This window comes from Scyliorhinus torazame, chromosome 4 (assembly GCF_047496885.1).
Source record: "Scyliorhinus torazame isolate Kashiwa2021f chromosome 4, sScyTor2.1, whole genome shotgun sequence".
Lineage (NCBI taxonomy): Eukaryota > Metazoa > Chordata > Chondrichthyes > Carcharhiniformes > Scyliorhinidae > Scyliorhinus > Scyliorhinus torazame.
The window spans coordinates 220,864,864-220,888,566 of record NC_092710.1 but is presented as its reverse complement, the minus strand read 5'-3'; the positions used below and the strand labels follow the sequence as shown (position 1 = coordinate 220,888,566).

At 43.8% G+C, this 23,703-nt stretch overlaps 1 protein-coding gene across 2 annotated transcripts in view; it reads right to left on the bottom strand.

The window, feature by feature from the left end:
- The window catches only part of man1a1 (mannosidase, alpha, class 1A, member 1), a 591,384-nt gene extending 567,901 nt beyond the window's left edge, over positions 1 to 23,483 (bottom strand). For both annotated transcript variants that reach the window (XM_072499366.1, XM_072499367.1), the window contains exon 1: positions 22,671 to 23,483. In XM_072499366.1, the coding sequence (XP_072355467.1) occupies positions 22,671 to 23,189 (519 nt within the window). In that variant the 5' untranslated portion in view covers positions 23,190 to 23,483. The remainder of the gene's footprint in view (positions 1 to 22,670) is intronic.
- Positions 23,484 to 23,703: the final 220 nt, after the last annotated feature.

The window sequence follows — 23,703 nt, the reverse complement described above, 5'->3', positions numbered from 1 at the left end:
TTCAAACAAATTAAACATGAAAGTGAAATGTTAAATGGGCATTGAGAGGCAGAGAGGGTTAAACAGGACCTGGTGCAGGATAGGAAATGGACAGCAACGATTAACGCTGACATTTACAAAGTGCAGAGGATGAGGGATTAGTCAGACGAACAACAGTCAAATCCAGAGATGACAAAAGATGGGTCAGGGCGGCTTAGTAGTTAGCACTGTTGCTTCACAGTTCCAGGGTCCCAGGTTCGATTCCCGGTTTGGGTCACTGTCTGTGTGGAGTCTGCACGTTCTCCCCGTGTCGCTGTGAGTTTCCTCCCACAGGTCCCGAAAGATGTGCTTGTTAGGTGAATTGGACATTCTGAATTCTCCCTCAGTGTACCCGAACAGGTGCCGGAATGTGGCGACTAGGGGACTTTCACAGTAACGTCATTGCAGTGTTCATGTAAGCCTACTTGTGACAATAAAGATTATTATTATTACTTTCGAGGTAGGTGGGCCAAGCGAAGGGCAGGGGCGACTATGCTACAGAGGTAAAAGTAGGTTGCGAAGTTTGCAACAGTCCAGTTCAAACTGCCACAGTAACCAGTAGGAGGATGGAACCAATGACAAGCAGATGGAGGAGGCAAGGGCCATAGAGGAAAGAGATGCAATCTGCAATCCAATCAACTTTTCTCTGATCAGTTTATAAATAAAATAAAAAGTTCAATGCAGAAAAAGCAAACTGAATCAAGAAATTGATCAGAAGACAAAGATCCAAAAACAAGCAAGGCCATCGTATATTTGCTTTGCAGCCTGATCCAAGTTAGGGAAATTTGTGCACACAAGGTGTTTTGGGATATAGAAAACTGGTTAAAATAGGTGAAAATTAAATACTTTACCATTTTTAAAAATGGATTTGTAAAGGTGCACATCATGATCAACAAGATATCCACAGTGTATTATGGACAGTATGTTAACACTGCAGACATCACACTGTTACAAATGCAAAACAATTTTAACATGCTGTGCGCCTCTCAGCTGCAAACTGAAAAATATATTCAATCTTCACACTTCCTTGACCTATCAGAGTGATCTTTGAGCTTTTCCTTATACTCCTCGGGAGGTAACTCTGCTTGTCTTTGCATGTTCAACTGTGACAAGAAAGAAAAGTCAAATTAAGCCCTGGCCCAGCTCTACCACTTAAACTTCATTGGAGCAAGCAGCATTCAAGCAAGCAGCAGGACTACAAATTTGAGTTATCTCCTTGTTAGATCACTCTCCAAAGAACAGAAAGAAAAACAAGTGGAAGTAGGGAATGTGGAAGAGTACACTGCATGGAGCCATAGCAAACGAGTTACAGCCTGCATGATGTTAACAGCTTACTTGTGAATTTTAATAATAATAATCTTCATTATTGTCACAAGTAGGCTTACAGTAACATTGCAATGAAGTTACTGTGAAAATCTCCGAGTCCCTAGTCACCACACTCCGACGTCTGTTCGGGTACAGAGAGAATTCAGAACGTCCAGTTCACCGGACAGCACATCTTTTGGGAGGAAACCCATGCAGATACGGGGAGAACGTGCAGCAACCCAAGCCGGGAATCGAACCTGGGACCCTGGCACTGTGAAGCAACAGTGCTAACCACTGCAAACAAAGTGCACGGGACCAGTTCGAAGGCTGGGGCAAAATACATGGCTGGGATGACCATCTTCAGCTCAGCAACTTGAACACTTAGTTCACTTCAATCTTAGGAGGTCATTCGGCAGTGGTAGCATCCCTACCTCTGGACCAGAGCCGTGGGTTCAAATCCAATGCCAAGACTTATTGGCCATGAAAGGAGCTGGGGAACCCTTCCACCACTATTCCTCAAAAGGGGAAAAAAAAAGTGTAAAGATACACGAAAGAAAAACTTCAATCTTGTTCTCCTTCTTCCAGATCTTCATACTGGACTTCCCCATCATGTTGGAAGTGGGAATATACTCATTTAGTTTCATTCCACTTTTCTGTAAATCACAAGAGTTATTCAGAACCCAGTTGAACATGTAGAGTTTTAAAAAATGTATTATAAATGTACAATTCAGTTTTGTCTGTAATGTTAACTAAAAGCAGACCAAAGTTTCAACCACAGTTCTTGTTTTAAGCTCCCACTTTATATCTGATATAAAATTAATTTAATAAGAAAATATAAGGATTAACGAATAAAACAATTCAATAGATTCTCATAGAATCATCGAAGTTACAGTGTAGAATGAGGCCATTCGGCCCTCCAGGCTGCACCAGCCCTTGGAAAGAGCATCCTACTTAAGACCATGTCTCCACCCTATACCCGCAACCCAGTAATCCCACCTAACCTTTTGGACACTAAGGGGAGATTTAGCATGGCCACATCCACCTAGACTGTGGGAGGAAACCGGAGCATCCGGAGGAAATCCATGCAAACACAGGGGAAAAGTGCAAACGTGACAGTCACCCAAGGCCGAACTGAACCCGGGTACCTCGAGCTGTCAGGCAGTAGTGCTAACCACTGTGCCACCATGTCGCCCTGGACCAGATGAGCCAAACCCGACAATTAAAGAAATTCAAAGAACAGCAATAGTTGACAAAGTGGAGGAAGTCGAAGAAGTGAATGCTTAAACTAGTTGCTAGAATTCAAATCAAGAGGACCACATTGTCCCGGATAATATAAGCTTCTTGGATATTGTTGCACAGTTATCCGCAAGTAAAGACAATAGTTTTACAATCCTGGTTTGTACCTTGCAGTTAGAAAGGCTTTGGAAAGTTAGGCTTCACTCAGTGAAGAATCTATAGTCTCTCAACTATTCTAGTAGAAACAACATTTATGTAGCTAGTCCAGTTGAGTTTCTAGTTAAATAGTAATCTTAAGATGTTGATGTGGGATATTCAGTGATGCCAGTGCTCGTGAAAATCGATGGGAAAGGGTTAGGTCCCTTCTGGATGGAGATGAACACTGACTATACCCTACCTACTAAAGCTAATGAAACAACCTGAAAGTTGTAGATCATAGAATCCCTACAGTGCAGAAAAAAGGCCATTCGGCCCATCGAGTCTGCACCGACCCTTCTGCTGGCCAGAATTCTACAGCTGGTCCCGATGATAGTAAACCCCCAGCACGTTTCCCTGCGGCGGGTTGTGTGTGTGTGTGGGGGCTTTGCATAGAATGGGAAACCCCATTAGATGGGCTTCCTCCTCTGCTGCGAAACACATCACGGTAGGGCGCAGAAAATCCCACATGACATTACTATCTCAGAAGCACAATTTCCAGAAATGTCTACATCGACAGCAAGGTGGCAATTGTCAGAGCACTCTCAGCATTTCCCCATTTACGCATGAAACTGTTGAGGAAACGAGTTTCATACTTTGTACAATGCTCTGGTAATACCTACCCTCCTATATACCTGCGAGATGTGGACTAACTACCTACTCCAAACACAGTTGAACAGCTTCCACATGAGATTCATTCGGAATATCAGGGGGATCAGATGGGAGGACAAAGTGAAGAAATGTCTGGGATCGAAGTACACATGGCTGACAATGAAATCCTGAAGGGGGTCACATATTGTCAATTTAAACTTGGACACCCCCTGCAGGATAGGTAGAGATTAAGATTCAAGGACTCCTTGAAGGCTAACCTTGCGAAATGTGGTGCTTCCACCACAGATTTGTTTGGGGGGGGGGGAGGGAAGAGAGAGAGAGAGAGAGAGAGAGAGAAATGGCCACCTTTGCTAATGAAGGGATCTAATGATGCCATCTACTACGGAATTTCTGTGGAAGGTGGTTAGGCTTAGTTTTGTTGGAGATGGTCACTGCCTGACATTCATGCAATAAAGTCGCCACAGCCCCAGGGGACCACAGGCTGCTCTTCCCCATTTTCAAGAGAGCGCTAACTGGTGGAGATTTAACCTGAGGGTCACCACGCCTCAGATGAGTGGCAAAATTGAGAAGGTGGGGCCTTCATGAATAGCCTCAGCCACGACATGAATTGAACTGTTGGTGTTGCTCCGCATCACGATCCAGCCATTTATCCAACTGAGCTAACCGATCCGCACTCACCCACACTCAAGGGGTAGGAATGTGACTTGCCAGTTACTGGACCCAGCTGGGTTGTTGTCCTGATCTTGCATAAGAACACAAGAACAAGTAGGCCATCTGGCCCTTCGAGCCTGCTCCGCCACTCAATGAGATCATGGCTGATCTTTTGTGGACTCAGCTCCACTTTCCCGCCCGAACACCATAACCCTTTATTCTTCAAAAAACTATCTATCTTTATCTTGAAAACATTTAATGAAGGAGCCTCAACTGCTTCACTGGGTAGGGAATTCCATAGATTCAGAACCCTTTGGGTGAAGAAGTTCCTCCTAAACTCAGTCCTAAATCTATTCCCCTTATTTTGACACAATGCCCCCCTAGTTCTGCTTTCACCCGCCAGTGGAAACAACCTATCCTATCTATTCCCGTCAAAATTTTATATGTTTCTATAAGATCGCCCCCCCCCCCCCCACATCCTTCTAAATTCCAACGAGTACAGTCCCAGTCTACTCAACATCTCCTCGTAATCCAACCCCCTCAACTCTGGGATTAACCTAGTGAATCTCCTCTGCACACCCTCCAGCGCCAGTATGTCCTTTCTCAGGTAAGGAGACCAAAACTGAAGACAATACTCTAGGTGTGGCCTCGCTAATACCTTGTACAATTGCAGCATAACCTCCCTAGTCTTAACCTCCATCCCTCGAGCAATGAAGGACAAAACTCCATTTGCCTTCTGAATCACCTGTTGCACCTGTGAACCAACTTTTTGTGACTCATGCATTAGTACATCCAGGTGTAACCTTTTGCTGTTATTCCTACCAAAATGGATAACCACACATTTGTCAATATCGCATTCCATCTGCCAGACCCTAGCCTATTCACTTAAACTATCCAAATACCTCTGCAGTCTTCCAGTATCCTCTACACGTTTTGCTTTACCACTCATCTTAGTGTCCTCTGCAAACTTGGACACATTGCACTTGGTCCCCAACTCCAAATCATCTATGTAAATTGTGAACAATTGTGGGCCCAACACTGATCTCTGAGGGATACCACTGATTGCCAACCAGAGAAACACCCAAGAATCCCCACTCTTTGCTTTCTATTAATTAACCAATCCTCTATCCATGCTACTACTTTACCCTTAACACCATGCATCTTGCTGTGTGTGGACATGGACTGCTTTATTGTCTGGACGCTGTGTAATCATCAACCCTACTTCTAACACGATGACAGAAGAGAGGTCATTACTGAAGCAGCTGAAGATAGGAGGAACTTGGACACTACCCTGAGAAACTCCTGCAGCAAAGCATGGAAGTGGGTTGATTGGCCTCCAACAGTAACCATCCTCTTTTGTGCTGGGTATGATCCCAGATGCTGTTGAGTTTTCACCAATCCTCAAATTCCGGCAGGAAAGAAAAATTTAATTAGCTAATAAGACTAAAGCAAAGGACACAGGTGCTAAAAATCTGATCAAAGGTTTCATCAACCCAACTCTGTTTCTCTCTAAAGATGTACCACGTCACTAACTGAATATTTCCAATAACAACTTTTATTTCACTTGCATGCTGTTGTACTGCTGATCCTTTCCCTCCTGTTATGGATAAAGCTAATGAAAGGTACACATGTGAATACATATGGGGCATTTATAGGTCCTTGAGGGTTGCTGTCCAGAGTACAAATGCTGTCACACATGCCCATTGAGATGAGGTATGAAATCACAAGTTCAAGGAAACAGAAAATTCATGACTTGCTTGAATATACCTGTGCATAAATGTATGGTTCAAGTTCCAGATGCCTCCTGATATCGTCTGGAATGCCGCAATGGTTTGGAAATTGAAGGGCCATCTTGGCCTAAACAGCTATTGACCAGTGCAGAAAAGTGGAGAGGTGCTTTGATGCTGCTTATAGTATAGATACTCCCTAAACAGCTGCCTTTATAAAGCAAAATCTTTCAGATGAAAAGCAGGAAGGAGGACAGTCAGTTTAACGTCAAAATGATAATCTGAGGCAAAGTTAATGGTCATTCGGACAAGTTAGAAATTAATTAAGGAAAGTCAGCACAAATTGGATAAAGGCAAGAGATTTGTGACGGCAATGCAGTTGATGTGGTGTACATAAACATGTAAAAGGTGTTTGATAAAGTGCCACATATCAGCTTGCCAGAAAAGTTGAACCCCATGCAACAAAGCAGACAAATGGCAGCATGAATATAAAATTGGTTAAGTGACACGAAACAAAGAGGTGGTTTTTAGGACTGGGGGAAAGTACATGGTGGAATTCCCCAGAGATTGGTATTAAGGTCACCGCCAATGTATATGTATATATCACATGTATATGTTCAGCACCGTTCAGGACTTCTCAGATACTGTGCCCATATACAGCAAGGTCTAGACAATATTCAGGCTTAGGCTGATAGGTGACAAGTGACATTTGACCCACACAAGTGCCATGCAATGACCATCTCCAACAAGAAAGAATCCCACTATCTCCCCTTGACATTCAATTGCGTTACCATCGCTGAATCCCCCACTATCAACATATCAGGGTTAACATTGACCAGGAACTGTGACCAACCGTATAAATACTGTGGCCATAAAGGGCAGTTCAGAGGCTGGTAATTCTGTGGAGTGTAACTCACCTCCTGACTCCCCAAAGCCCATTCCCAAGAACACAACACAAGTCAGGAGGCTGTTGGAATACCCTGCACCTGTCTGGACGAGTGCAGCTCCAACAACACTCAAGACGTTTGTCACAATCCAGGAGAAAGCAGCTTGATTGGCACCTCATGCACCACCTTCACTCCCTCCACCACTGACACACTGTGGCAGCATTGTGTACCATCTACAAGATGCACTGCTACAACTCACCAAGGCTCCTTTGACAGCACTTTCCAAACCTACAACCTCTGCCACCTAGACGGATACGGTCAGCAGATGCATGGGAACACCATCACCTACAAATTCCATTCCCAGACACGGACAAGCCTGACTTTGAACAATATCACTGGTCCTTCACTGTTGCTGGATCAAAATCGTGAATCTCCTTTCCTAACAGTACTGTGGGCTTTCCTACAACACATGAACTGCAGCGGTTGAAGAAGACAGCTCACCATCACTTTCTAGATAAATGCTGGTCTAGCCAGCGACATCCATGTCCCACAAAAGATTTCAAAAATTAATTTCAAATGAAATTCAAAATTTGCAGATGACACCAACTTCAAAAAATTGTGAACTGTGATGAGGACACTGATCGGCTTCAAGGCAAGTGGCACATCTCGGTGGGAAGGACGGGAGAAGCAATATAAATTAAAGGAAACTATTTTAAGGAGTGCAAGAATACATCGGCCAAGTGCCACATGCGCATAAATTGGTGAAGATGACTGGGCAGGATAAGGGCATCCAGGAGAGAGTGCGTGTGAGAGAGAGCGTGTGTGAGAGAGAGAGAGCATGCGAGAGAGAGCGAGTGAGCGAAACAGCTCCACTCGCAGAGAGGGCAAGAACCAGTGAACACAGTTGTAAAGCGATTGGTATAGGAAACAAAGACCAAATGAGGAAAATATTTTTTTTTTTTATAAATTATGAATGTTTCTGAATAAGGGTGCTCTGCCAGAAAGGGATGTTAATGGAGGCAGATTCAATTCTAATCTTTAAAAGGGAATTGGACAAGCACCCAAAAGGAGAAAAATCTGCAGGACTACAGGGAAAGGGCCGAGGAGTGGGATTCGCTAAATAACTCTTGCCGAGAGCCAGCACCAGTTTGATTGGCTGAATGGCCTCCTTCTTATGGAATCTTCACTGTCTGCAGCCGGCATACCAAGTTCCTGACCGTTGGGACCACACGTGGCCCGTGCCATCGGGAAATCAGCCCATTGGAGGCGGAACATCGCAGGTGGGCCGGCTGATAGCGCTCTGACGGGGTCATGGCTGCGGGCGGCGCGTTACCTGATTACGGCAATTTGGAGGGGACGGAGAATCGCCAACCAGTGTCAAACCGGCGCCTGTCCCGATTTCGACGTCGGGAACCAATCTCCGACCGATCGCCGTTCTCTATTTCGCCGTCAGGCTACAGAGAATCCCGCCCATTATCAGGTGTTAGGTGACTGCAATGCATCTTCACCAGCCTGCGTTCCCTTCATTGTGCCTCATCTTCTTTTAAACAATGAATACAGAGGGGAGTCCCCAATTGGAAACCCACTTTGCATGAGACTCTCAACGTTTTGGCCAGACCATGACGACCTGGCAGCATTGGGAGAATGTTGAAACCGCAGTATGCTGACAGTACAGAAAAGATCGGGAAACACAGTTAGATATTGTCAAGTAAAGAGCTGATAAACAGGTGAGATTACTGTGCATAGTCTGTCAGTTCAGTGAGTAGGACAGCACGTCGAGAGGACCAGCACTGGGTTAGCTCAGTTGGGAAAGTCAAGCAACTAGGGTGAATCAAATAAAACAAAAACAAACTGTAATAAAATCAGGCCACAGAAGGTTGAGATTATAATGGACAGCTTTGGGAATAGCTGAACAGTAGATTGAATAAAACAAGGAGGAAAGTCAAAGTATCTGCTGATTGTCCACAAAATTCTCCAGTTTGAATTGGGATGCAGCTGATCTACTATCCAAATTCAAAATGTTTAAACAGCATACAAAGCTATGATTTCTTGATTCAGGTGTGTCCGAACCATAAACGTTTTCCCAGAAATTGGGAATGAACATCTACACAGGCCAAAGTTAAACTGAGACAGGATCACATGTCACACTTCCCTTCTAGTGATGAGATGCTGCTATTCCTTATAGGCATAGCACAACAAAACCCACACACTTTCACACATCATTAGCAACCATATCTATGTAACAATAAATTTGAGCAGCATGGTGGCACAATGGTTAGCACTGCTGCCTCACAGCGCCAGGCACCCAGGTTTGATTCGGGCCTTGGGTGACTTACTGTGTGCCTTGGGTGACTGACTGTGGAGTTTGCACATTTTCCTTGTGCCTGCATGAGCTTCCTCCGGGTGCTCCAGTTTTCCCCCCACAGTCCAAACATATGCAGGTTAGGTGAATTGGCCATGCTCAATGTGCGAGGGTGTGGGCCTGGGTGAAGTGATCCTTCGGTGGGTGGGTGCAGACTCGATGGGCCGAATGGGCTACTTCTGCACCATCAGGATTCTATGACTCACTTCAAAATATAGTTGTAACCTGCATGGTGTGTGTGTGTGTGTGTGTGTGGGGGGGGGGGGGGGGGGGGGGGGGGGGGGGGGGGAGAGAAGAGAGACTTAAAACACTACTTTGCCGACTTTATTGGCTTCAGTATATTTAGTGTTCTAGAAGGCGCAAAGTAATTCCAAACTAGGTTTCTGTTGTTCTGCTAATAGACATCAAACTGATAAAAATTAACCGATTAGCTGATGACTCATGGACATCGAAGTCCAGAAAAACTTTGCCCTGATGTGCAATCATTGTTATTACCAGATCAGGTGATCTTGTGTACTTAGACCATTATTTAATTAAACACAAAGCTTCAATGTTTGTTTGGTCGTTAGCACAAACAAAACGTTCCTAGCCATATGTGTCTAATTATAAACAAAGCAAGAATGGATGCCTGCTAGGTAACACTAAGCTGTTCGTTATGGGTGACCAAAATAATGAGTTATTTAATGATTGAGTGCCAGAACTTCAGAAACGTCAAAACTGTTGGTTTAACTAAAAATATTGTCAAGCTATCACATTTGCACTAATATTGCCTACGACTGAGCTTAATTTTGCAGCTGTTTTTAAAAAACATCTCAATGAAATTCATACCATGGGCAGCACAGTGGTTCGCACTGTTGCTTCACAGCTCCAGGGTTCCAGGTTCGATTACCGGCTTGGCTCACTGTCTGCACGGAGTCTCCACGTTCTACCAGTGTCTGCGGGTGTTCTGGTTTCCTCCCACAGTCCAAAGACTTGCAGGTTAAGTGAATTGGCCATCCTAAATTGCCCTTAGTGTCCAAAAAAGGTTAGGTGAGGTTACTGGGATAGGGTGAAGATGTAGGGTGCTCTTTTCAAGGGGCAGTGTAGACGCAATGGGCTGAATGGCCTCCTTCTGCACTATAAATTCTATGATAAAACAAATCTTTAAAATTTATGGATTTGAAGGCACGGTGGAAGAGGAGACACAGTAATTGTTTCCCCACCACATCCTGCATACTTGCAGGAGCAGCAGCAATCACACCAGAACAAAACATACTCAGGGCTTCTCATTTGCAAGATGTCCAAGATTATGGACGAACTCAACAATGACATGAAAAGTTCAACGACATTTCAACATGAAACCTGCTACAAGCAGGAAGGCCCAATGATGCTTCAAATGTTTAAAAAGAAATGACAGGATGATCAGGGGGTGCCCCTGGAGAACTAATCTGTTCCAAAATACATCAAAATAAAAATAAAAATATTTTGACAGAACTATTCTTCACCCCAAGCGATTGGTCAATTATCAAAATAATAGATTCATTCCAGCGTTTTTTTTAAAGCTACTCCATCTGCACCTCAGGCAAAAACGATCCAACTTAGCTCACCAATTTTTGACGGAATTGATAATTGTTAAACAAGTCCTTAATAACCTTATAAAAACAATTAATACTTGGTTTACACAAAAAATAAAATACAGGTTTTGTTTTCTGTTTCCGTAGCAGCAGCTACAGAGATCAACCTGTATTGTGCACTGATCTATACAGAAGCTCAAAAATCACTGGCTTCACAATGTCAGTCCTTGTATAAAAATCAACAAACCGCAGGCCCCATGTTGTAATACCAGTCGGGCTTCAGTGGTAAAGAGTTCTTCAGATGGCATTTCTGGACTGGAAGAGCAACGGGCACTTGAAAGTGTGCTTTGCAATATCAGCAGCATTTAACTTTTGTTAATGTAACAGCAATTTTCAACTCACTTATATTCCTTGGGGAATTCCAGGCACAATGGTTGACAACAAGTCCGGTCAGCAGGCCCTCAAGTCAGATTACGCGAGTAACCCCGTTGTGTAGGGATCCCATTAACAGGGGGCTGCCATTATCAGCTGTTCACTAAATCATTATAAAATTTTGCAATACCAAAAGTTGTACTTGAATGGAAATGCCAACAGTTGAGTTACACAAAACCTCTTGCCATCAGTGCTAAATTTTAAAAGAAATTGAAGTTGTAATGTAGCACTGGTGTGTTGTGAATATCAAGTCCATAATTCATATGCTTCAGAAAAAACTTTTAGTTTTAGGAATTAAAGCTTTAACTGTAGGAAATATGGGTACCTACTTGATAACTTGGTAAAGGTAACCCTGAAGTAAATGCAATTCAAACAAGTTTGGAGTTTATTACACCAAAAAAGGTTGAGGCCATTTTGACTTAAGAGGTTAATAGCTGGAAAGGCAAGATCAAAAAGCACAGGTGGGCTTACAGAGCTAAAGAACTGGATATATGACATTTACTGTTATTCCAGTAAAGGATAAGTTATTCATATGGTTTCCCAGAATTAAGGAAAGCTTTGAAATTAAAAGGAATTCAATTTGCATTTCTACCTGGGAACAGGCCATGCTTAGAGAGATTTTTTGTTTCGCGTCATATCTCTGAACTCAGTTAGGGCACAGCCAGAACAGAACGCAAGACCAGTTAATGTTTGGAAAAGCAACAAGGAAACAGTGTCAAGTTTGGGTCTTATGTAGCTTGTAGCTCCTTGGAAAGCGAGAGATAAAACCAGAACTAAACCTGAAGTAAATTCTAGCTCTATCGTCCATGAGGCAACCTGCTACTGGGGACGGATATCCAGTAGAGGGCAAAGCTTTTAAGGGGAAAAACGACTGAAAGCTTTGTTTAGCTGAAAGCTGAAAAAAGAAATCTATAGCAATCCTCAACAAAAGGCTGTCAACCTTGTTGCAGTTGGAGTTCTGGTTGCTGTTTGAAATCAATGCAATGAGCGATTGGAAAGCAAGGTTGAGCAGTGTTTCACTTGCACCTCTTTCAATTTGGTCTATTGCATTCGCTGCTCCCAATGTGATCTCCTCGAAATCGGAGACACCAAACGCAGACTGGGTGATCGCTTTGCTGAGCACCTTCGGTCTGTGTGCATTCAGGACCCTGACCTTCCCGTTGCTTGCCATTTTAACACAAGACCCTGTTCTCATGCCGACATGCCTGTCCTTGGCCTGCTGCAATGTTCCAGTGAAGCTCAACGCAAACTGGAGAAACAACATCTCATCTACCCCACTTCAACCTATTTGTTTTCATCCCATTTCATTTTAACTGTCTTTTACCATTTCTTTCCCTCCTGTCTTTCTTCAGATATATTCAAACCCCCTTCTTATCCACCTTTCCTTACCCTTTCTCCCCTTTGCTTCCCCTCCCCCCCACATCTACATCTCTCACAGTGTACTCTCTTTACCCTGTTCTCTCTGGGGACCGCCATTAGCACTCTTTCCCCGTGGCTATTAGCACCCCATTTCCCTGGGTTTCTCTGGCTATGACTCATCTTTCATTCTCACTCCAATTTCTCACTTTCTCTGTATTGTAGCTTTGACAAAGCTCCCTACAGATGCTGCCAGGCCAGCTGCGATTTTCCAGCATTTTCTCCTTGGGATGGAAAGCAAGGGTGTTTTCTGATGTTTAAAGCCACAGGGAAGCCTATGCTCGAGCGGTGGAATCCAGGGTTGGGAGGTAGTTCTGCCAAAAGCCAATGGGCCATTAAATTTTGTAACCTGGAGAACAGCTGAGACAATGAAGAGAAATTAGAATGAATTCCAGAGAGCTGTGACATACCATGGGTTTTTTACCGGAGAAGTGGATCAACCTTCAGGAATTCTTTGGACCAGTAGAACTTATAAGCTACAGTTTGCTTTGTTTAATTTCTCTTCATACATCAAGTTTGTTAAAAGAACATGAAATCATGTGGCAGAGTTCAGTCCTAACGGGTGTGTAATGGGTGATGCTTGAATTATTTCACTGTTTCACCAGTCATACAGTCACCGCAGTACAGAAGAGGCCACTCAGCTCATCGAGTCCACGGCTGCTCTCTATAGAACAATCCCGTCCGTACTATTCCCCCACTCTCTCCATGTAGCTCTGCAAGCTTAGCTCCGACAAATGCCCATCCAATTCCTTTCGACGCTGAGGACATGGGTTTGATCCCGGCCCCGTGTCAGTGTCCGTGTGGCGTTTACACATTCTCCATGTCTACATGGGTCTCACCCCCACAACCCAAAACATGTGCAGATTAGGTGAATTGGCCAAACTAAATTGCCCCTTAATTGGAAAAACATAATTGGGTACAGACACGGAGTACGAAGTGGAAACCAAGCTCGGCAAGGTGCCTAAAAGCACAGCTTAGCACGGTTTAAGAAGGATGCTTATGAAGAACATAGCAATGCAAAGATGGTTAGAGAGAGGGGGCTGGAATTCAGGGATGTGTGGCTGAAGGCTCCACTACCACTAATGGTACAAAGGCAAAAAAGCACAGAAGATGCAGCAAAAGAAAAGTACAAGATCAGAACTTGATGGCACAGGTTTTTGACATCAATATGCTGATAGACAGGAAGCCAAAAAAACTGGGGTGCTGATGTGTTTACCTTAACTGAGAGGATGCGCTTCTATAATTCTTCCAAGGTTTCACCCCTCCCTATCTCTGTAATCTTCTCCAGCCCCACAAGTCTCAGAGATCTCTATGCGCCACTCATTCTGGTCTCTTATGCACCTCCAATTTTAATTAATTCACCATGGATGGTATGCCTTCACTTACCTAGACCCCAAGCTCTGGAATACCTTGCCTCCATCTCTCTATCCCACCTTCCTCCTGGAAGACACTCCTTAAAACCTCCCTTTGTGGATCAGAGTCATACTATGCTTTGCTAAGAGCCTTGGATGTTTCATTACACTAAAGGTGTGATATTAAAATAAGCTGTTGCTGCTGATATGGACTGAAAATGTCCGAACAAATTTGAGTTTGTGTAAATAGAGCTGGGGAAGGCAAGGGAGGAAGCAAGGGAGAGACCCCAAAGTGATAAAGAACGGTGTGTTATGGAGATGAAAGCAAACAGTCTTCGCAATGAACACAGTGTCAGTGTAATTTTAAGAGCAACCACTAAGCTCAAGCACTGTCAGGTTCAATCCAGATAAGTAACTAGGGAGACTTGAAAAAATAAAATGAGTGCAAGACAAAGTTTATAGCTACTTTGTTAGATGAAGGGCTTTCTCCCGACATTTTTAATTTTTGCTTAAAGCAAAGGTCAGTTTTAGGTATCAGACCAGGTCTCACTGCCACCTGAGAAAGGACTAAGTTATCTCTACCAACAGTACACTGCATTAGGGAATATGTTAAATGCTCAACACATTCTCCTGCTGACTCTCAACAGTGATATATATCATGCTGTGAGACCATTGCATTCAAGCTGAAACTACTGGATTTATGTACAAATAGAATATACAGACAATGTGAACACAGTAAGAGACCAAGTACAACTTTGTCCAAGGACTAGTAAGGCCTTAGATTACAGGACACTATGGTTAGGCAGAAGAGTGGCAAATGGAATTTAACCATTTGATGTCACGCACTTTGGGAGGACTAACAATGCAAGGGTCAGACCCTAGGAAGTACACAGAATCAAAGGGACCGTGTGTGCAGGTTCACAGATCTCTGAAGAAAGCAGGACAGGTGGACAGCACGGTAGCACAAGTGGCTAGCACTGTGGCTTCACAGCGCCAGGGTCCCAGGTTTGATTCCCCGCTCGGTCACTGTCTGTGCGGACACTGCACGTTCTCCCAGTGCCGGCGTGGGTTTCCTCCGGGTGCTCCGGTTTCCTCCCACAGTCCAAAGACCTGCAGGTTTGGTGGATTGGCCATGATAAATTGCCCTTAATGGCCAAAAAAGGTTAGGAGGGGTTATTGGATTACGGGGATAGGGTGGAAGTGAGGGCTTAAGTGGGTCGGTGCAGACTCGATGGGCCGAATGGCCTCCTGCACTATGTTCTTTGTTCTATATAATGTGGTTAAGAAGGCCTATGGGATTCTTGCCTTATTAACCGAGGCATTGAATACAAGAGCAGGGAGGTTATGCTAGAGCTGTATAAAATGCTGGTTAGGCCCTAGCTGGAGTAGTGTGTGTAGTTCTGGTCACCACTCTATAGAAAGGAAGTGATTGAGTTGGAAAAGATGCAGAGGAGATTCGCCAGGATGTTGCCTGGGCTGGAGTGTTTCAGCTATCAAGAGAGGCTAAATAGGCTGGGGTTGTTCTCCCTGAAGCAGATAAGGCGGGTTCAATTCCCATACCGGCCTCCCCAAACAGGCGCTGGAATGTGGCGACTGGGGGCTTTTCACAGTAACTTCATTGAAGTATCAAGTATGGGGGGGGGGGGGGGGACCTGCTTGAGGTATATAAAATTGTGAAGGACGGGCAGCACGGTGGCACAGTGGATTAGACCTGCAGTCTCACGGTGCTGAGGTCCCAGGTTCGATTCCGGCTCTGGGTCACTGTCTGTGTGGAGTTTGCAGATTCTCCCCGTGTTTGCGTGGGTTTCTCCCCCACAACCCAAAGATGTGCAGGCTAGGTGGATTGGCCACACTAAATTGCCCCTTAATTGGAAAAATGAATTGGGTACACTAAATTTATATTTAAAAAAAGAAAAAAAATTGTGACGGACACAGATGGGGTAGACAGGAAGGTATTTTTTCCCCTTAGTGGAGGAGTCAATAACCAAGAGCTGTAGATTTACGGTAATGGGCCGGACGTTTCGAGGAGCTGCGAGGAAAATCGTTTTCACCCAGAGGGTGGTTGGAATCTGAAGCTGACTGCCTGAAAGGGTGATGGAGGCAGGAGTATTCACAACATTTAGGAATTATTCAGATGAGCACTCGAAATGTCTTTCCACACAAAGCTACGGATAAAGTGCTGGAAAATGGGATGAGAATAGTTACCTATTGATGGTCAGCGTGGACGCAATGGGCCTCTTTCCATGCTGCAAGATTATGACAAGTTCTGAAATGCTTCTAAAGAAGTGAGTACAAAGTTCAAAAACTGAGTGGTTCTTTTTTGCAGTTTCTAACAGAGTTGTTGATGAACATGATGGAGGAAATGATCTCACACACAGTCCTGTTCACATGGTTGAAGCCGTGCAGAACAAGGAAGTGCAGGGCACAAGGCTGTTTCTCAATTAAATGGTGGCCTTTACTGTAATGATGAATCAGGCTCAGTCATTTTGAATGCTAACCATTTTATTTAGCAGTTTGCATACAAGATTGTACACTATATTCCCTTAGTCATCTGATAAGGCACTAATATAATGGGTTTACAGAAAGCTGGTATGTAAAACAGCGGTTTAATGTACCAGGTGGCACAGCATCTATGTGAGCCCAGCAAATTTACACTGAAGCTGCTTGTAGAACGGTACCACCAGTTTCTCAAAAGCGCAAGACCCAGCTGTTCTAAACTAGTGAACAAAATATCTCTCGAGCCCCAATGTAAAAGCAGCTGCAACCTGCTTCCTCTGAAATCTGACAGCAACTGAGACCACAACAATTGAATGACAGACGTTGGAGTTAACATTAAAAATCCCAATGCCCTTCAAACAACGAAGAATTTTTTTAGCTTCAAATCAGAAGTGACTGTAGCTTCAAGTTGAGAAACCAATCTGCAATCCTTTTCCTATCGATACACTGAATGCCCCTAGAGATACTGGTGGCTGAAACCAATTTTCAAAGCGTTTGCTGTAATTATTTCAAGTTATTGAAACATGTAATACAGAAATTATCTTCAGCAGGACAAATGTTATGTTGTCACTCTTGTTGAATAAAGTCCTAGCAGTACATAAATAAGGAATCGGAGAAAGTTCACATTGGAGCCCTGGGACACACTTCAGGCAACCATGCAAGCATGGAAGCAGCAGCCTTTGGGGATAATGTACTGCTATAATGAAAACAGACCATTCTGGAAATACTCGGGTGAGGCAGCATCTGTGGAGAAACTGTTAATATTTACAGGTCAATGGCCTTTCACGTCCATGACCTTTCAGCAGATTTCTGATGAAAGATCATCAAACTGTTCCACTCTGCAGGCATTGCCTGGCCCAAGCATTTCCAAAATTTAGGATTTCCAGGAGTCACTGTATTTTACTTCTGTACTGATTGCTTTGGGATAAGAAAGAAATGCATCAGAAGAGGATAATGCCACAGATGTGAAGTAGCAAGGGAAAGCAGTGAAGGAGCAAGATCAAATGGACTACTGTATCAGAGGCCTTGGAGCAAGAGGAGGGAAACTAATGCACAGCTGTAGTCACATGGTTACTTTCGCCCAGGCAATCTTGGCGCTGTGGGCAGAAAGGAGAACACATTTAGGAATAGAAGAGCAGTCATTCAGCCCATCAAACCTGCTCTGTCATTCAAAATGATCATGGCTGATCATCCACTTCAATGACTCCCCACCCCACACAATATCTCTTTACGTCACTGGCAATTAGAAATCTGTCAATCTCGGTTTTGAACATACTCAACGATTGAGCATCCAAGGCACTCTGGGGTAAAAAAAACTTCCAAAGATTCACAACCCTCTGAGTAAACATCATTCTCCTCATCTCAGCCCTAAGTGGCTTCCCCCTTATTTTGAAATTGTGTCCCCTGGTTCTAGACTCCCTAACCACTGGAATTACTGTACCTATATTTAACCTGTCTATCCCCTTAAGTATTTTGAAGGTTTCAATGGGCTCACGTCTCATTCTTCGAAATTTGAGAGAACACAGGCCAGTTTCCCCAATTGCTTTTTGTGGCGAGTGCAGTCATCCCGGGAACAAGTCGGATGAACCCCTGTTGTACTCCCTCTATGGTAATAAGATAAAAGGACCCAAAATTACACTCAGTACTCCAGGCGCAGTTTAACAAAGGTTCTACGCGAATGAAGCAAGACTCTGCTACTCCTGTACTCAACCTTTCTTCCAAAGCCATTGACCTTCCTAATTGCTTGCTACAGCTGTATGTTAGCTTTCAGTGACTTATTAACGAGGACACCCATGACCCTTTGTTCATCTACATTTTCTAATCTCTTATCACTTAAGAAATACTCTGCAGATCTGTCCTCTGGCCATAATGGATAGCCTCACAATTTTCGACATTATATTCCATCTGCCATGTTCTTACCCTCTCATCAAGTCTGTAAAAATCCACTTGAAGTTGCTTTGTGACTTTACGAATGGCCCACTAGTCACAGCCTGCCCAAGCAAACATTACCTGTTTCTTCCTACTCTATATTTCCTGCATCAGCCAATCCTTAATCATTGCCAGTATATTACTTCCAATCCTGTGTGCTTTAATTTTCTTAATTAATCTCCTGTGGGGGACTTTATTAAAAGCCTTCTGGAGATCCAAGTACACCACGTCCATCAATTCCCCTTCATCAATTCTGTTGGTAACATCTTCAAAAAAACTCCTTTGTAAAACATCATTTCCCATTCATAAATCCACTGTGCCGTGGCGGCACTGTAGCACAGTGGTTAGCACTGCTACCTCACAGCACAAGGGAACGATACCCGGCTTGGGTCACTGTCTGTGCAGAGTGTGCACATTCTCCCCGTGTCTATATGGGTTTCCTCCGAGAGCTCCAGCTTCCTCCAACAGTCCAAAGATGTGAAGGTTAGGTGGATTGGCTATGCTAAATTGCCCCTTGGTGTCCAGGAGGTTAGGTGGGGTTAAAGTGATAGGGTGGCGACGTAGGCTTAGGTGGGCTGTTCTTTCCGAGGGCCGATGCAGACTCGGTGGGCCACGTTGCCTCCTTCTGCACTGCAAATTCTATATGATATTGGGTATGCCCAATCAGTTTATCCAAGTGTCCACTTAAAATAGATTCTTTCCCCACTATAATGAGGGTCTGTGGTTCCCCTGCTTTCTCTTTCCCTCCCTTCTTAAATAGTGGGCTGATATTTGCTACTTTAACAACTACAGAATCCATTCCAGAATCTGAAGAATTTTGGAAGATGATTACCTATGCATCCAATATCTCCATAGCTACCTCTTTCATCACTCCAGGATGTAGAATATCAGGTCCCAGGGCTTTATCAACCTTCAGTCCCATTAATTTATCCAATACAAGTATCCCACTAATACTAATTTCCTTCAATTTTTCATTCTTCAGAGTCCCTTGGATCTCTAATACTGGGAGATTTCTTGCATCTCCCTCAGTGAAGACGCAAAGTAATCATTTAGCTTTGCTGTCATTTCTCTATTGCCCAATTGTAGACTGAATCTGCCTGCAAAGTTCCCACATTTGTCTCCGCCAAATATTTCCTTTTTACTTCTTAGAGGTGCTTTTAAAGTGTATTTTACGTATTTTGCTCATTTACATTCATATTCTATTCGCCCTTTATCAATTTCTTCGTTCTCCTTTGCTGTATTCTAAAATGCTCCCAATCCTCAAATTGACTGCCAGCCTAGCAGCCTTTCATTTTAATCTTCTACAATCCTCAACTTTCTTTGTTAGTGAAAGAACATAGAATGTTGGTAGTGATGGTTGACAAACTTTTCTTTGTGTTTCTGTCCTTGAAGGAATGTATAATTGCTGTAAACTATTTAATAATTCTTTAAAGAATGTCTATTGCATGTGTACTGTCATACCTTTTTCCCCCAATCCACTTCAGCCAAATTTCCCCACATATCTTCATAATTTGCCTTTTTCAAATTTAACACCGGCTTCAGATTGAACTATCTCAAACAGAATGTAAAATTTATCATATTAGTATGGTCACTCATTCTGAAAGATTAAATTCTTTTACAAAAGATTAATTAGCCCTTTCTCGATACATAGGAACAGACAATAGGAGCAGGAGGAGGCCATTGGTGCATCAAGCCTGCTCCGCCATTCATTATGATCATGGCTGATCATCTAACCCATAGCCGAATCCCGCTTTTTCCCCATATCCTTTGATTCCCCTTCGCCCTAAGTGCTATATCTAACTGCTTATTCAAAACATACAATGTTTTGGCCTCAACTACTTCCTATGGTAACAATTTCCATAGGCCGACCACTCTCTGGGTGAAGAAATTTCTCCTCATCTCTGCCCTAAATGGTCTACCCCATATCCTCAGACTGTGACCCCTGGTTCTGGGCACACCCACCATCAGCAACATCCTACCTGCATCTAACCGGTCGAGTCCTCTTAGAATGTCATAGGTTTCTATGAGATCCCCCCTCATTATCCATCTGTAATCCTAGATATAAACCAGCCTGTTCTCTGGTCAGTTCCTCAACATACTGCTCCAGAAAATTATCCTTAACACACTCCAGCAGCTCGTCCTCCACAGTGGGTCCAGGAAATTAGACGGCAACGATGCACAATTTTACAAAGGATCTTCAAACTGGAGATATGGCAGGAGACCAAGAATAGGCTTTTAACAAAGGGAGTTTCAAGAGAAAAGCTGATGATATTGAAACAAACTGGTGGATGAATTACTGAGCTACTTCATCAGAGGGGTAGTAGGGGTTAGGCCTACTTCAGTCAATAACACCAACACCTAACCAAGAAAGTTTACTTGAGGTATGAGATGTATATTTTCTCAAAATGTATGACCGAAGCATTCCCTCTGGCTGTTTTACACTTCTGAAGTATGACTTGCTTATTTGGATGTTAACTAATTAGGGTTATATGAATAATCCCCATTAAAATTAAATCAGTTCCTCTGCATTGCCACTTTTCTCTTTCTGGAGCAGTTTGAAAACTCGCGCCAAGGTTAACAAAAAACAAGAAATTAAAAGAGGATCCTTTTCAAAATAGATTTTTTGTGCTAATTGGTTTCTGGATGGGACCTTGTGTAACAAAATACATTGCAGTGAAGAAATTAAGTAAAACACGACTGAGATATTAAACAGCTTACATGCAAAGGGAAATAATTATGGGCAAAAACAACAATCAAAACTGTTTCATATATTACTTACATGTCTGTAGGTACCAACCATTTTGTAGTCAAGTCTACTCGTGAGGAAGAAAAAGCCTCTGGACCATCATGTAATTACAGAAATAGTCCAAAGAACCAGCACCCAATCACATGGAAGTATTCGCCCAGCATGGTAGCACAAGTGGATAGCACTGTGGCTTCACAGCGCCAGGGTCTCAGGTTCGATTCCCCGCTGGGTCACTGTCTGCGCAGAGTCTGTACGTTCTCCCCGTGTCTGCGTGGGTTTCCTCCGGGTGCTCCGGTTTCCTCCCACAATCCAAAGATGTGCAGGTTAGGTGGATTGGCCATGCTAAATTGCCCTTGGTGACCAAAAAGGTTAGGACGGGTTATTGGGTTACAGCGATAGGGTGGAAGCGAGGGCTTAAGTGGGTCGTTGCAGACTCGATGGGCCGAATGGCTTCCTTCTGCATTGTATGCTCTATGTTCTATGTACAACAAAACAGGAACTAAAGGCCAGATTGCCTTCAGATTGGATTTAAAATTTCAGCTAGCAAAATAAAATGATTGCACTATGATAAGAGGATAAACTATTACAAACAATTTTTAAAAAATAATTTTAAAATGTGGATTTGTATTGCTAATTGGGAAATTTGACAATCCACAAATATAAAATTAGCTTTCAGGACTACTGCGGGTATTTTACAATAATCATGAATACAGCACCTGGTTTAAACACCCAGTTACACTTCATTCAACCTTTAAGAGTTTTAACAGCGTAAAAATGCAAGTTTTTCTCAATTCATAGATTTTTCATGATTCTCAACAGCACACCTTCTGGAGGAGTGCAGCATCACTGACAACATTTGGATTCCCATGTTATTGTGTGCTTGTACAAGCTCCCTAAATTGTAATCCGTTTTCAGAGGAGTAAAGAGGACCCAATGCTGGGCTGTCAACTCCCAGTATCGGCCATATTTTGTAATCATTTTCCCTCCTTTGCATACTGAGCCCAACTTCTAACTCAGCGATATCCAGTGTTGAACCAGAGATTTTACAACCTACACAGCTCATTTTAGAATATCATTGAAGAGAACACTCTCGAAAATAGGCTCAGCATTATAAGAAAATGAAACATTAGTTTACCACAAGATCTAGCAAGGCTGGAAAAGGCACGTGATATATCCCATACATTTTCTCCAAGTCAATTTGATGCCATAATATGTTTCAAGGGCTGATTTATCTCCATGGTAATTATCTTTAAATGACGATATGCCACTTTAATTCTCTAAACGGTCTGAAGTGCAGAATTGAAATAAGTTTTCGCTTCAGAACTATATCCTTCAACATGCCACGTTAAAGACGCTATATGGAGTCTCGCTTTGCTAGATTTTGTGGTAAAATTTTCATTTTCTGATAGCGGGAAAGTTGGTTTAATCTTCTTAGGGAATACTCTAAACTGCTGCTTTCTTCCTATCGGTTGATCAGATGGAGATTCCAGTGTGTTACTGTGACAGAAATGCACCAGTTTACAACTTGTGGCGTGCGTCGGGATCTGGAGCTCCCAGGTGGAGAACCTAAAAGGTGCACCGCCGCTCAAGCCGATCGCTGAAAAATACCCCAGAGACTCTCAGCAAGAAAAACAGAATGAAGTTTACAAAAAGCCCCCTCAACATCCCGTTGCGGAAAGCGGTGAGACCTATAGGGAGGGGAGAGAGTAGCAAGGAGATCAATGATTTGAAGTGATGTGGAAACATCCTGTACCTCTTTTATCTTCGCTTGTCTATCCCGTGTTTCAGGGTCGGCAGGTTCACGCCCTATCGCACCCACAGGTTTGCGGAAGACGACATTGGGCAAACGCGGGGCTCCTTCTCTCTTATTCGCGGAATCCTGTGCAACTTTTTCCTTCTGCTCTTTGATGTCCTGTTTGATTTCATCGGGCAGTTTATGGAGGGTGTCCTTTGCTTCCCGAAGAGCCTTCTCATGATCCTCCCGAATCCGGTTCAACTTGTCAGCCTCCAACTCTCTGCCGTCCAGTTTGGGTGCGCTTCCTGATACCGAAACCGGCTGCGAGTGGAAGAACACCCCGCTCAGCAGTTTGGAGGAGTCGGGTAAGAAGAAGATAGCACCGAAGCACAGGGTGATGAAGCCACTGAAAACTAAAAGCAGCAAAAATTTCTCTGTCAGTCGAAAGGCGGGCCGGTTGAATAAAACCGAGCTGCTGTTCACCGACTTCCGACTAATACCAGGAGTAGTAAAAGGCAGAAGAGTTGGTGGTGGCATTTCTGATTCTTGTTTTTTTGTTGTTCTTCTTGTAAACCAGAAAATTAGAAACTCAACACTTTCTAAGATTTGAGACTTTTGTCAGTCGCTGGAAACTGCCATTTGGGGTTTTTTCGTTGCCTGCGTGAAGAAGTGCTGTTGTGCTGCCTAAAGCTGTTCTGAGGAACAGGCTATTGCAATGCATCACCTGTCCATCGTGTAACACGTCTGCATAGGAACCAGGAGCTGGCAACAAAAAAAAATTTGCAGCTCAAACCAAACCCCACGCCGAGCCCGGAGCGCGAGCGGAAGACCGCCCCCCAGCGTTCCGAGAGGGACAATGGCCTTGGCCTATCGCGCGCCTGGCGCGCCTCTGGGCCGCACCCGGCCTGAGCGACAGGGAAACTGACCAATAGGCGTTCTCGGACGACAATGGGCGGAGCGAGAGGCCGGGTGGGCGGAGCGGTCTCCGCGCCTCTCGGGCTGGCGCTGTTGCCCGTCACATGATGTCGTTGCAAGACCAGGAAATAAAGTT